Source organism: Strigops habroptila, chromosome 1, assembly GCF_004027225.2.
Source record: "Strigops habroptila isolate Jane chromosome 1, bStrHab1.2.pri, whole genome shotgun sequence".
NCBI lineage: Eukaryota > Metazoa > Chordata > Aves > Psittaciformes > Psittacidae > Strigops > Strigops habroptila.
This window is the reverse complement of record NC_044277.2, coordinates 37,561,342-37,576,336: the sequence shown is the minus strand read 5'-3', so window position 1 is coordinate 37,576,336 and position 14,995 is coordinate 37,561,342. Positions and strand designations below refer to the sequence as shown.

At 42.1% G+C, this 14,995-nt stretch overlaps 1 protein-coding gene across 5 annotated transcripts in view; it reads left to right on the top strand.

Annotated features, from left to right (window-relative positions):
- CHD7 (chromodomain helicase DNA binding protein 7) overlaps positions 1 to 14,995 on the top strand; it is a 133,491-nt gene that overhangs the window by 76,876 nt on the left and 41,620 nt on the right. For all 5 annotated transcript variants that reach the window (XM_030511341.1, XM_030511342.1, XM_030511340.1 and 2 more), the window contains 3 exons: positions 5,061 to 5,199; positions 8,790 to 8,927; positions 10,000 to 10,065. In XM_030511341.1, the coding sequence (XP_030367201.1) occupies positions 5,061 to 5,199; positions 8,790 to 8,927; positions 10,000 to 10,065 (343 nt within the window). The remainder of the gene's footprint in view (positions 1 to 5,060; positions 5,200 to 8,789; positions 8,928 to 9,999; positions 10,066 to 14,995) is intronic.

Here is a 14,995-nt window from a genome sequence, read left to right as displayed (position 1 = left end):
AGTGAGAGGTTTTCATTAAGTGGTGGGTGCTGTTATGTGGGCTCTTAATGCTATGGAGCCAGCTTTGGGCACATGCAAAGCAGGCAGGTTTTTCCAAAAGTAGATGGACAGGGAAAGGCAAGTAGCCCTACTGAATTGCAAAGTCATGGCTCAGATGTCTGTTCCTCTTGGGCCTGTCCCTGGAGGAGATAAGGACCACCTGTTTGAGAAGATCACGCTGCAGCACAGCTGATACCTCTCCCACTGCTTCCTATGAAACCCTAGAGAGTGGCCACTGATTACGATGGGAGAAGCAGTAACTGTTTGTGAGGGTCAAATGGCAGCTCTTTGCAGGAGCTTGTCCCTCCTCCCATCTCCTCAAAGCAGCGTGCTGCGCTTTCAAGGGCTGCCCTTATCTGCTTCCTCCCCTCTCTATCACAGGGGAAACTCGACGTCCTTCCCACGCATGCAGCAAGCAGCCTGGGATGCAGGGTAGAGCGAGCGTGTTGCTGCTCACAAGGGGAGTGCTAAGCATAAGCATAATTACCTCTTTCAGAGGGAGGTGGAGACGGACTTTTTTTGGCGCACGGATTTGCTGTTTGTTGTATCGGAAAGGGGATGGCTCCCGGCCGCGGAAGCGGGAAGAGGCTGTGCGCAGGGGAGCAGTGCGGGCAGCAGGACGCAGCACCCTGGGGAGTTGGAGGACAGGAAGAGAGGTCCCAAGCAGTGGTGGTAGTTTCCACTCCCAAGCTCGAATCATCCTGAGCAAGGCAGGAAGGGGCTGCCTGTGGGAGAGAACAGGAAATCGAGTGAGATTTCCATGTGTGCGTCCACTGGGGCTGTTCCTGTTCACACCTGTCCTCATGTCCCTTTTGAACCGGCCCAGCTGCCAGATATTTACCTTTGCCTTTGCTGCAGACAGGTCTTGTGGGCTTTGCTGTTACTGAAGTGTACTTTTGAGTAATCTGGCTGAGATTTCAGGCTGGAAAAACCCTTGTTGTCCTATTGTTTTTCCTACTTTTGTGACATATAAAAACTAGTTAAAAAGAAAAAAGGTTTTGATTACACTAGGAGCTTTAAAAAATAATTGTTTTTCTCAGGTAAGGCAGTATAGAAAGCCTCAAATCTCTAACTTAATTTTGAGAGTGTGGGATTTAATTTCCATAGTGGACGTGTAACATTTTTCTAAGCCAGATTCAGATGTGCGTTTGTCACAGGACAGTATTCCCAAATGGTAAAATAGGGACCAGTACTCTGTCTGACTTATTTTAGATGATTAAATTACAGAAAAAAGTATCATCCAAATCCTGATAGCTGTCATAAATTACACTAATAAACAGATCTGTCAAGTTACCCAGATCAGATGAAATAGTTGCCCAATGTAAACATACAAGCTAATTACTTCCCTTCTTAATCCTGTGAAGCATGCCATGCTTTTGGGGGTATTTTTGAGTCATATGGTTGGCTCTGTGAGTTCCTGGAGTTTGACCTAGCTCTGTAGGTGGCTGCTTGACTAACTGACACAACATACGTTGTCAAAGTTTGATGCTTGTCCTCAAATTGTGTAATTCAAGCTTTCTTGTCAGTTGTCCTACTTGCCGTTTTCCTCTTCAGCCTGTTGTCCTTGTTCACTCATCTGACCTTCTGCGGGTTGTCTTCTTACTGATCCCCTTTGGTCAGTATGCTCTGTAGTCCTCAGGGATAAGACGATGAAACCAGAAAGTGGTATTGGACAGCTAGATTGTAAGACATCTAATCTGAAATGTCCGTGTTTGTATCACCAGAACGGAAAGGCTAGTTTTAACTGTCAGTTTTAAAATATTTTAGTGTTTTTTGTGTGTGGCAGATACTACTTCAGTTTCTCCCAGGTTTCTAGTTCTTGGTTTGGGACTGGGACTTGTCTCTAGTGAGACTTGGTTGAATTTTGCATTCATGCGTATGTAAAAACAAATATGAGAGGTAGTTGCCTAAATGTGTGTATTACAGCTTGCTGTCTTCGTTGCCAAATTTGTAAAGTACTATATGATGTTCATCCAGAGCTAAGTGTTGACACACAGACACTAATGGTAATGGCAGTGTATCTAAGGACGGATTTTTACCTGCCTGTGCTTACACGTGGAAGAGTCATTCTGGTCCATTCCAGAATGGCCCGTGTATGATCTGCTAGGAAGTGGAAAAGCTGAGTCAAAAGTGGGTACATTTAATTGTCAGGAACAAATCACACTGGCTCTGTGGGAAGATAGAGAGGACAGCAGTTGCTGATGGTTCAAGGAAGCTGATGCTGCAACCAGCCAGGTGAAGCTTCTGGGCGTGTGATGCACTGGGAAGCAGCGTGTCGCCTTGCTCAGGGGGACAGTGCTGTTCCTCTGTGGTTTATTTGTACTTCACCTTCCTTTCTTTCCTTGAAAGAAACTGTAGCTACTCATTTAAAAAGAGCAATTCTTCTGCTGAATTTGAAATCTAAAATTCTCAGTGGAGCTGCGCACTGGCTTTGTTCTCCCCAAGTTGGTGTCTCTTTCTCATGTGCCTGTTTTTAACTGCCCTAGAAAAGGGGGAGGTTAGAAACTCTGAATTGCTTCGTCCGTGTCTCCGTTGTTACTGAGAGTGACTCCGTATGCTGAGGCCGGGGTCGGGGCGGGGGAGTATATATAGGTCATGAAACACTCATGTGGTAGGGACTCCAAGCTAAGAGCAGGGAATGGTCTGGCAGAGGCTAGAACGAGACCTTTGTCGGGGTGGGCCTGCGGGCAGCGCTGCAGTCACTGGCGGGGTCTTTGTCTGGGCCTCCCCGGGTGGGGAGTGCCATGGCCGGCGGAGGGTCGGTGGGCCCGGGGCAGGCAGGCCGGCCCTCGTTAGCGCTTCGCGGCCTTTCAGCACGCTGGTACTTTATCAAACCTCGGCCACGCTATTCTTCCCGACTTTAAGCCTGTTATTCATAGGCGGCGGTGCACCCGGGGCACGGCAGTAACGACTGCTGAACTTAATTGCGTGCCTCAGAGATTTACGGGGGTCAGGGGCGAGCGGAGCGCCGGCCTGTCAGCTCGCTTCACCTGGTGGCGGCCGCCCGGCTGCCCGGGCAGGCTAACCTCCGCTGTTAACGCATTGGGGAAACACGTAAAGTTGTTTTTGGGGGGTGTTTTTTGGCAGCGGTTTCGCGGTGGTGCGATGAAAGGCGGCGGTGGCGGGGGGGTGGTGGTGAGGCGGGGGGGCGCGGGGCTCGGCCGCGCAGGTGCCGGGCACGCCCGGGCGCTGATTGAGGGAAGCAGATGGCTGCAGTCGGTGGCCGCCAGCCAGCGGAGCAGGTGCTGGTCACGTGGCCGCGGGTTGCCGGGGCGACGCGAGCGCTCTCGGCGCGCGGATGAAAGGCAAGGGGCCCCGCTTCAGCTGCGGCTTTGTGCCATTGGTGGCAGCTAGAGCGGAAACAACCGCCGCGAGGCGAGCCGGGCCGCGCCGAGCCGAGCCGGGCCGCGCAGCGCCGGGCCCAGCCCTCAGCGCCGCCCGCCCGCCCGCCCTCAGGGCCCGGCCGGTGGCCGCGCGCCCTCCGCGGGGTCAGGCTGCGCCCCCCGCGCCCCCACCGCCGCATTTTGATTTATTTATCTGTCAATAGTCACAGTTTGAGGCGGTTTTTGTTGTTTTATCGGTTTTCGAGGAAAGCTGCGTTGCACCCTGTAGTTGCACAATAACACAAACTCATTTTCAGAACTAACAGCCAGTTTTCACTTGCGAACTCTATACTATTTTTATTTCTTCATTTTAAATTAGCGTTAGTTTAAAAACAGCCTGCAAAAACGGTATTATTATACCACAGCGTGAGTTGTCCTGGTCCCAGAGCAGCATGTAACTGTATTGGGGAGTTTTAAATGACAGCTCCAACGTACGCCTTTCTGGTGGGCTGACGTGCTGGTTGAAATGAACAGGCTTAAAGCTGGTGGTTGGTTGAGGAGTTACAAGGCTGGGAATTATGAAGGAAAAACAAACCCCAGGCAGCATCCTCAGTATGAAATTAAAATGTCAAGGGTGCAGAAGCCGTGTGGAAGTGGCTATGGAGGTGACAGAACGTTTGGCAACCTGTACCCGCCAGTCATCGGGTACCAGTACGTAACTCTGCTCTGCTCTTAAGTGTCTCAGCAACTTCCCACAACCAGCCTGTCAAACCAGTAACAGGCCTCGGGGGGGGATTGACCGCAGAGGAGAAAAAACCCATGCCAGACTCAAAGGCTGGATGTGAATTAAAATTGCTGACTTCTACTATTGATTCTTCTTTGTTGCCGTTTAAAAATTTCACTCCCACAATGCTGAAGATTGTCACGGTGTGTGACAATGTATTTAATGTGACGCTGTATTTAAAGGTGGATTTTGATATGCGTGTCCTCATCCATTTCCAGGCCTCTGAGTGCAGTTGGAGGGATGTGGCCCAGCTCCTCAGGTGGGGGAGGAAGGGGAGAAATAATCCCCAGAACCTTTCTTTGCCATCACAGCGAATATAGATTTCTAGTGTCGTGTAGATGCTGAAGATACCAGCTGGATGGTTTTTGCCCCCATACAAGCTGTGGTTGCCTGCACTGAGGCTGCTGTGGGTGCCCTCAGAGCTGACACAAAAGCACTTTTCCAGCTTGGAAATAGCAGGGATGGTAGAAGAAAGCAGAATTATTTTCTCATTTGGTCCTTTGTTTTGGTAATGCTTCCTCTGGTTCCTCTCACCTGGTCCACATGGTTAGTATCAAAACAAGTGCACGCATAATGCTGTTTCTCTTCATGTGTGTCATATTGCCAAAACACTGGTTTCAGAAAGCACAGGTTCTGAAGAGAGCAGAGTCTCATTTTGAGTTTCTTTTTGAATACATATTCAGTGTTGCTGCTTAAGGTCTTGAAGGGAAGAAGCAAAGTGTCCGTTCAAGAATGGGAAATGTGTAGCGGTGGCCCATGCATCATTGATTTTACAGTTCTTTTTAAATACTTCAGGAAAGCAGTTGAAAATAATGAAATCTCTAAAAACAAGCATCTTGCAGATTAACTATTTTGTCAAGCACCTTTTGCTTACATTTTTGTACAAATATTGATTAAAAATACCTCTGTTTCAGTAACAAGAAACCAGATTCAGAAACCAGCGCTGCAAAGAAAAAAGGTAACAAGGGAAAGGAAGGTTCTGAAAATTCAGATTTGGAAAAAACTCCACCACCATCACCTCATCCTGAAGATGAAGATGACCCAGGGGTTCAGGTAATGCTCTCAGTGTACCCTTTGAAAATTCAGATGCATAAAACGATAGTTCTCATGGTCTTTTTACAGATATACAGGTATTCAGGTATTTTCAGTGTTGTTTTAAAATGACATACCAAGGAGGTGAGAACTGGAAATCACTGTGGTGAATATTTTACTAAAACAAGTATTCCTCATCAAGAGTTTTGCTCTACAGTCTTATTACCTGCTTATCTCTGTACAGTGCTGCTGAGTTTTCAAGTGTTCTGTCACTGTTGCAGTTACGGTGCTGAATTTTCTGCTCTGTAGATTTAATGTACCATTACGAGGTCTTGCTTTTAAACCTTGTGTTTCTTCTTGCATTGGCTTTGCAAACTTTCTGAAATCAAGATTAAGACATGACAAAGCAGAATGTCAGAAACATGCATATCAGGGACTCGTAACTACACTACTTCAATGGATGAAGGGTGTTTTTGCAGGACTGGCAGTCACTGGCTAACATTGATAATTTCCTCATGACCACTGCACACCTATCCCTTTCTTTTCAAACCTTATTTCGTGTAAAGAAAATCTGGAAATAGAAATAGCGTATATGACAACTTTTGTGTGTTCTGTCATTAGCCATGTTAAGAAGTTGCGAGCTCCTGACTTGCTTCTGCTGGCAGTGTTCAGATGAGAGTGAGCATTAAAATTAAGAATTCTCTCATGAAAGGGCAGAGATAAATTGCGATGGGGAAAGTATGAGACTTCTAAATAGTCATGCTAGCATTACTGAAATCCATTGGATTTGTCTGTTGCACATCAGGTTGTGGATGTTTTGCTTCTAGTTAGGAGAGATTTTGAGACTGATGATCACTTTAAGAATGGTCAGAGCAGCCTGGTGGAGAGGTTGGCAAGCAATGGTGTCCTGACACAAACACGATTTATGCCTGCCTTCTTGCTATTTTCCAGAAGGATGTAGAATATAATGAAATGTGAGCAAAAGCAGCAACAGAAGAGAGTGTTATTTCTAATCCATGCAAACCATTTATTTTGGATTAGAAAAGCTGAGAAACACCATGCAAATGTTAACATGTTTGAAGAATTAAGTTTTCTGTGCTGTGCCCCAAATCTCTCTCAGCCTGGTCAATGGCACTGATGAAAGATGCAGGAGAAACTTTTGGAGCTGATTTTTTTGGGGGTTAATTTGCAGATAATGATATCCTCTCCGCAGTTCAGTATATATGCATGTTTTGCTTGTTTTCAGTTTAGTGTGACAAAACTTCCTCTTCATGAAACTCGGGTGATAAACTTTACATTTGATCCCCTCTCCTCCCCCTCCTTTTGTAAATACAAGTGTTACGGTTTTTGCGTCACTTTTTAATTAATTGTAATAAAGCATTTCAGGTAAGTTTGTTGTCTTAATAGTCTCGCACTGTGCCTGTTATACCGCCACCCATACTTCTTTGCATAAACTTAGAGAAAGGTTACAAGCACATACACTAAGACAGCTAGAATTAATGAATTTGTGCATTTCTTAGCTGATACTGATTATTATGCAGTTGTCTAAAACACTGCTGCACAAGGGGTTTAAACTTAAACAGGGGAGACTTAGGTTAGATGCAAGGAAGAAGTTCTTTACTGTGAGAGTGGTGAGGCACTGGAACAGGTTCCCCAAGGAAGTTGTGAATGCTTCATCCCTGGCAGTGTTCAAGGCCAGGTTGGATGATGGGGCTTTGGGCAACCTGGTCTAGAGTGAACTGTGCCTGCCCATGGCTAGGGGAATGGAACTAGATGATCTTAAGGTCCTTTCCAGCCCAAACCATTCTATGATTCTATTCTTAGCTTTAAATACTGAGTTGTCTGTATTATGTAGTAAAGGACAAAGAGATGCATTGTTATCATTAGAGAGGAGAAATACTTACTTTTGGTGTTACCATACAGATTTTTTTATATTCCATTACCAAGCCTATTATTTACCTTTCTACCTATAGATCAGTTAATGAGTAAAAGATAGTCTGATGCAGGTAAACATATGCACAGTTTCTGACAACAGTTCGTAATAATTGCAGAGCCTCATGTGGATGTCAGAGGAACCAGGAGGCTAACCAAGTCAATAAAATTAAACAGAGAATTACTGTTATGTTTAGGTAGCCTTTCTATTAGGGAAATGAAGAGATTTTTTGGCACCAAAAATAACCATGTGAGGTACCTATTGAGCCAAAAGAAAATCTGGGGGGTTTTCCCATCAGCTTATGGAAATGAGAGTGTAAATTTGCCATGTGGTATTTGTTTTCATTTATAAAAATACTGTTCCAGTTGTGTGGGAACCCCCCGTAAGTTACTGTGTTCAAGGTAGAAGCCACATCACCATTGTTTGAAAGGGTGATATAAACTTAACCTTTGCTCAAAAATTTCATTTTTAGTTAAAGAATTTCTAATTTTGGGAAGTGCATCAGATATTTGTGCTTTTAAAAAGTATGAGTAACTATCTAAAAGTAAATGTTTGACTTTGTCTATGTACATAGAGAGCCAGGTGCATAGATCTGTTAAGCTACATAAGTATTTGCGTGTATGGGTGTAGATGTCTGTTAAGCTGGGAAAGGTGTAAATAGTATATCAGTTCATAAAGATGGTTTTTTTAACAGTTGATATTCAGCATATTTTTTAATATATACATCAGTCCATTGAGATATTTGGTGCTCAGTTGACAGTTTCCTTCAGCAGCATATGCTCTTCACTTTTCAAAATACATAACCTGACACACAGACTATCTCAGAATTTGAATTTTATTGTTGCAGAAAATGGTGTCTGGCACTGAGCATCAAATTGCAAATTCTGTCAAATGCACACTTGTGTATTTACAGATTGCTTATTGCAGTTCCTCTGAAGCTTTCTCTCATCTTGGAGATGAGGGTACGGGGACCATGTTTTCAAGTTAGGGTGGTTCAAGTTTTTCATTCTCTTCTATTAGTTTGGAGTCTTTTCCCATGCTGTGCTGCAGGGTATCTTTCTGAATGATGCTGGGTCAGTGGAGTGAGGAAATCGTATTTCATTGTATTTCCCCTACAAGATAATCCGGGTACAACTGGGTGGATGGGGAGAGCAAGACAGTGTGTTGTCACTGCTTAGCAACACTGGGCCATGCTGTGGAAAGGTGGTGTTCAGTTCCAGCATTGGCCATCTGTCAAAGTTTGTCCTAGATGTGATTTGAGAGGAGCAACTTCTTGGGGTTTAATTGCTTTCTGAGATAAGCTTTCTAATTTTCTCATGTGGTTTTAGTAAAAGATAAAAAAAAAAAAAAAACCAACCTGTTTTTCAACTGGGAATAAACATGAAGTGGATTTTATTTTGTTTGTTTGGTCTTTTTTGGGTGGCGGGTTTTGGGGGGTTTTGGTTTTGTTATTTTGTTGTTTGGTGAGTTTTTTATTGTTGTTACGAAATTTAAGAATAGGTAACAAGCAGAAACTCGGTATAGTAGTGTCTTGATTCTGCTGTTTCTACCATGGTGCTGTAAAATGATAGCATTTGCTGCACACTAGTGTATTTAAGAAGCACAAACAAATGTTCTCAGTTATTCTACTGCTTGTCAGTTTTGTTTCTCATGAAAAATATCAATGCTTTCTATTTAGAAGCGACGCTCCAGCAGGCAGGTGAAGAGGAAGCGTTACACAGAAGACCTGGAGTTCAAGATTTCAGATGAGGAGGCTGATGATGCTGATGCTGCTGGAAGAGACTCTCCTTCAAACACTTCTCAGTCAGAGCAACAGGTCAGACACGAACAGACTGTAAAGGTGGCTGAAACTGCAGCATTCATTGTTCAAATATGGGCCCTTTTCCTGAGTGATACTCATCCGTAGCTGGCACAGTGTGCCTGAAAGGCATTAGCTTTTTACATTCTTAAAGAGTACATTAATTTATGACTTTGTTTACAAGCTGATGGTACGTAGTTTGCCGCAGTTCTTTTGAAATTAATGGTCTCTATCTAAAGGAAACCTAAACTGGACTGCTAGGAATCTTGAGTTTACTTCTATGAATTCAGTGGTCTGGCTTCTGTGACTTTAATAAACCACTCAAGCTTGTCCCCTGCTGCTAGGCACCATAAGAACCCCCTTATGAAATTACTGCCTTGTAGTACCCAGCAGGGTACACTTTATTCTCTGTGCAATGTAAATGATGGATAAAATAGTTTGAATAAGATGAGGGGTAATAATGTAGGAATGACTGTTGTAACAATCTCATTGTTTTGTAGTGCTTTTTCAAAGAACTACTTCACTTAACTGATGACCTATTGGAGAATATATACATGTTCTTTGGTATTTCATTTGGCAATTTGTTAAGCCCTGTGAAATACTCTGTGATCTCCATTGTTAATTGTGCCTTACCAGAAGGAGGATTTGGTAGGTTTGCTTGCAGTCGTTAGAGTAATTAATGTAATACAGAATTGCAGGCAATTCTGATACCTATTGTATCAACACACAGCCAACTAGAGTTTTTGAACATCATCTAATGTTTAAACTGTATGGCGCTGAAAGTGTGTGTTATTTTAGGAGAAGTGAACAGCCCATGTGGTTATATCTGCGTATCTGTGCATGTCAGCCTTTCTGAGAAAACTAGAGTTGTGTTAGCTCTTAAAAATGGGCTTAATCAAGTATCCTTCACTCCTTTATTATGGTATTAGATCTATCTGAATCCTCTAAGTTCTTGTGCAAGAGGGAATAAGCCCTCCTGTGTATTAAATTCCCGTTGCAAAAAAAAATTACTTGAAGTTCTAATAACGAAGAAAGTCTTTAAGTAACAAAGATGCACTCTCGTAACTCTTGTATGGTATTTACGGTGTAGGAATCTGCTGATGCTGAAGGCCCTGTTGTGGAGAAGATAATGAGTAGCCGTTCAGTCAAGAAAAAGGTAAACCCAACCAAACACCTTTCTCTTTAAGTTCTTTCTTTTAAGTTCTTAAAATACCCCAGATAGATACTTTAAATTCAAAAACTGTTTCATTGAATAGAGGCGATTCCAGGAAAGTGTCCTTCCATGGTATTTAACATGCTTTTGGATCGACATACATAAACCTGATTGCTTGTTTAGTGTTTTACTCTTTGCTTGCGTTTTTTCCAGATGAGAATTTTGATTTTTGCAAATATACGTGGGCAAAATCTGTGGTGCTCTTCACTTCAGAGTGGTGTTTCATGGGAGTTTGATGAGTGAGAGCTCTACTGCATCCTAAGTTTCTGCCTTTTCTAGTAAAGAAAAATCCCTGCCCGTGATTTTTGACAGAGGTTGTGCTTAGCAGCTAAAATTACTTCACATGCAATCAACAATATTACATATACAGGTGGTTAATAGATTCCTTGTCACTATGTTAAGTGGTGAAAGAAGTATGGTTTTCTTCTGTTTCTGCCCTGGTTGCTAGTTATGTTCTTGTTTTGCTTAGAGAATCTTCTTGTCTGCTTCACAACTTGATTAGCCTTTGCACTTGCAAACTGTTAAAACTCAGAGTAGGAAGTAGAAAAGAACTTCTTGTAAAATGGGCATTATTATATTTTATAGACTATTTGTGCAGCTCATTCTCTGACTTGTACTGCAGTTGTATAGGAAACAGGTTAATATAGATATGCTACTGATGTTGATCTTAGTTAACCACAAATACTTCATTTCCTCAAAGTTAATTTTTTTAATTGGAGGAGAGAAAGTTGCCTGTATTAATGTATTACCTTTTTAATGTCATGGTGTTCTGGGGGGCTTTTTTTGGGGGTGTGGGGTATGTGTTAAGTGTTTTAATTTTATTACTACTGTCATAACATCATTTACAGCTTTGTAAACCTAAATTCATGCGATGTCATGACCGGCTGTGATTGAATTTGACCTGTTTCTGCACCTTTCACAGCACAGAACTTGTAGGGCTTTTTCTGAAGTCTAGAGCTATGTTTTGTATTTCAAACCATAGGCTTATTTTTCAGTTAAACTTGATGTAATATAAACTCAGTAATTAGTTGTCGTGATGGTCTACTAGGCAGGAGAGGAGAATGTGGTCTTTTCATAAATGTCTTTACATTGGAAGCTGTTTTTCACCAATTATGCTTCTCTTCTTCCTCTCCCCTGCAAACAAAGGTGTGATTACTCATGGGGAGTGTGTATTTTGCTGCAGTTTGTGGGAAGTGGTTGGTCTGCTGCCTACATGTCTTTGATTGCAAGCTCTGCTGGAGGCAAGCTCTGTTTTGAGCTCACTCTTTAATGTTTTTTATGGATTGTATTTGCAGGTTTGAGGGGTGTCTCTTCTTTTGCTCCTCTTCTCCCCAATCGTCCTCTCCAAAATCCCAAAAAAAAATGGATGTCAGGATGTTAATATTTAACATCTGAAGTATCCAACTGTGCTTTTATTAAAGGTCTTTTACACTCTTACTAACGTCATCAAAACCCTGGTTGTTAGATTACTAATCAAAGTAAAATTGCTGCGATCAGGACTGGTGCGTAAAATAAACATGAGGAAAGGCTTCACTAGGAAACCTTTCAGTGGATTACGTTGTAGCAAAGATGTTGCATTCAACTAAAGGACATCAGATAATGAATGTTTCTCAGAAATAGCCCTAGTCTAGTTTTGCATTTAGCAGATAGGATGCAGCACTGTACTTACAACCGTTTTTGAAGTGTACAGAATAAAAGGTAGAAATTAGTTTAATCCATGTTCGAAGTGTAAGAGACAAGGTCTTTCCCTGTTGCTTTTAATATGGAATTTTGAATTCTGCTGAATATTCTTCCCTCTTGCAGAAAGTGTTAAGTACATGTTTCGCTCTTTCCAAACCATCACTGTCCTGATGTTTTCAGTTTGTATGTGGAAATTTCTCATTTTTCTAATTATTTTCTTGGTCAACTTCAGACCCCTTTGAATTTCTGCTCCTTAACTTTAAAAAGGAATGTCAGAACCAAACATACTCTTCAGCAAAAATAACACGGATTATGGAAAGATGTGGAGTATATAGAACATTATACCTGCGTGTTACACATCTGAATTTCTCTTTCTGCCTACCCATACATGGTGAGAATTAGATCTAAGTGAACTATGTACAAATCATAGAATGGTTTAGGTTGGAAAGGACCTTAAGATCATCTAGTTCCAACCCCCCTGCCATGGGCAGGGGTGCCTCACACTGGACAACGTCACCCAAGGCTCTGTCCAGCCTGGCCTTGAACACTGCCTGGGATGGGGCATTTACCCCTTCTTTGGGCAACCCATTCCGGTGCCTCTCCACCCTCACAGTAAAGAACTTCTTCCTTGTATCTAACCTGAACTTCCCCTGTTTAAGTTTGAACCCATTACCCCTTGTCCTATCACTACAGTCCCTGATGAAGAGTCCCTCTCCAGCATCCTTGTAGGCCCCCTTCAGATACTGGAAGGCTGCTATGAGGTCTCCATGCAGCCTTCTCTTCTCCAGGCTGACCAGCCCCAGTTTTCTCAGCCTGTCTTCAAATGCCTGCATTTCATCCACAGACTGATTAGTTGACAATCTAGTGCTGTGTATCAGTTGAGGTTTTTTGCTTTTTATGTGTTGCTTTGCATCTGTAATTAATGTGTTCTGCTCTTTTTCTAGCAATTGATATTTCTGGGATTTTTGTGTTGTGTTTTAAGCTTGCTGTTGTCTCTGCACGTGAGTGGCTTGCTCAAATAATTTTTGCATTAGCAGGTATCACTGTATCACTTCAATGGCAATGGCAGTGCAAGATTGTGTGCTCTTTCAAGTGTTTGCTTGAAGGGAGGGGTCATTTCTATCTTCAGTTATCTGCAGAGACTGTGGGTCAGATTGTCAGTTACGGTTGCACCTGGGCAATGATAAGTTGAAGTGTGCTGCATTGCCCAAGTCTGCCATGCCCTATTTTAGGATGTCTGCATAATCAGTTTTGGGAAAATTTTGCATAAACTTCCTGTCTCACCTTTTTACCTGGTTAGCGTCAATGTCTGGGTAGGTGGGGATTAGACAGTGATGTCAAAGGCATAAGCATCTGTCTCATATATCCTGAACTGATGTGTTGTTAAGCCCGATTTGAGTGCTGGTGATTGTAGCTTGATTAGATTATCCTTTTTTTCTGGCCACAATTGTGAATGCCAGAGTAAGATTTTGTAAAGACTTTTTTCAGAATGACACTTTGTTTAGGTGAATCTTTGATGCACAATGCACACTCATAGAACATATAATAACATAGGCCAGTTATTACCTATCAGACAATACAAAAGTACTTGTTTTACTCGTGAGGGTTACAGGATTGATCAAGATTTACATTGTAAATTATTATTAAGTTGGCAGTTGACAGAAAATACTCTTGACTGAAATGCTCTTGAGGGGAGCTAAATTGGCTAATATGAAACCTTTGTATAAAGGTGTTTAACCATGTTGTCATTGTAAGATTGATGTATCTCGAAGGATTCTGATTTAAAACTAATCAAAGAGACTTGGCCATTTCAGAAAATAAAAAAGTTAATGCTTTAAGATTAGGGATGACTTTGTTAAAGAGTGGTATTGCCTCAGGGTAGTTGGTACATTCAGATAATGGGTTCTCCCATTTTCTTACACTTTTTTTTTTTAATACAGTTTGACCTCTAAATGTGAATCCTTATTGAGAAATACTCCCTTTTAAATCTTTTATTTATAAAAAAATTCTGATCGTCTTCAAACTGCACCTTATGACAGTAGCTTTGTAAGTGACAGAGAAGCTTCTTCTCTGCTTAGAGTTAGGGGATAGTTTATCTTTTTCAACAGAGGATTCAGGAAGATCAAGAAGTAGCACCGGGTGAACCTTCTCTTCCATTTCTTCAGAGAGAGCTAGGTGGAAGCTGGTGTTGCCTTTCTAGAAAGGAACACACACAGACTGTACTGGAGTGACACAGACACTAAAATGGTAAAATCCCTTGCTAGTCTGGAAGAGAAGAAATGCTATGGAAATCAGGGATCAGGAACGCATTAACTTTTTCTTTACTGTGCTAGAACAGTTTAATGCAGCTGCTACTGTTTTTTTCTTTTGAGAGAGAATGGCAATTCAGGTTCTAGTTTGAGTAGCATCTCTTATTTGTATATTTTTATTTCTTTATATAAAAAGGATGGAGAGTCTGGGTTTACACAGGGGTGAAGAGTTTTGTCTGTTTAGCGTGACATACAGTTATTTAGTACAGATGATGTTGTCCCTGATGAAGTCTCTAAAGCAGAAAATCCTCTTCTATTTAAAATTGTTCCAAAGTTCATTAGCAAACACAAACCGTTAATGTTGTGACATAAACTGAATTCTAAACGTGTGCCTGGTGCACTGTCCTTAGTTTGTCCTATGGCTGGGTTCAGGAGTAATTCAACAAAGTATTACATGCCATATGTTATGCAATACTTTGGCACTAGGGATGAGTTAAGGGTAGTCTCAACCCTTAGCAGTGAATGCCCTTGGTTTTGCTGGTTTATATCACAACTTTAACCTTGCTTTAAATGTAGTTTTTGGGTGTTAATTTAATTTGGCTGCTCTGTATGTGAGACATCTTGCCTGAGTGAATTTAATTGCACCATTGAGTAAAACTAAAGCCATGAACACTGATGCACTAAAATTCTAGCAGAGGTATAAGGTTTAGTTTTATATGGCTTCTTGTTTGGAGTTATTAACTATATGGAGGAATAAACCCCCTTTAAAAGTCTTTTTTAAAACATTACAAAACCCACAATGTAAAGTTGCCATGAGCCAGCCAAAAATAATACATATGGCATTCAGGAGTGCAGTTGCTAATTGGCTGCTGCCTGAGAAAATGGTACACTTGGCTTCTACTTAACACTGTGGGTTTGGCAGAAAGCCAGGTTTGGGGTGAGGT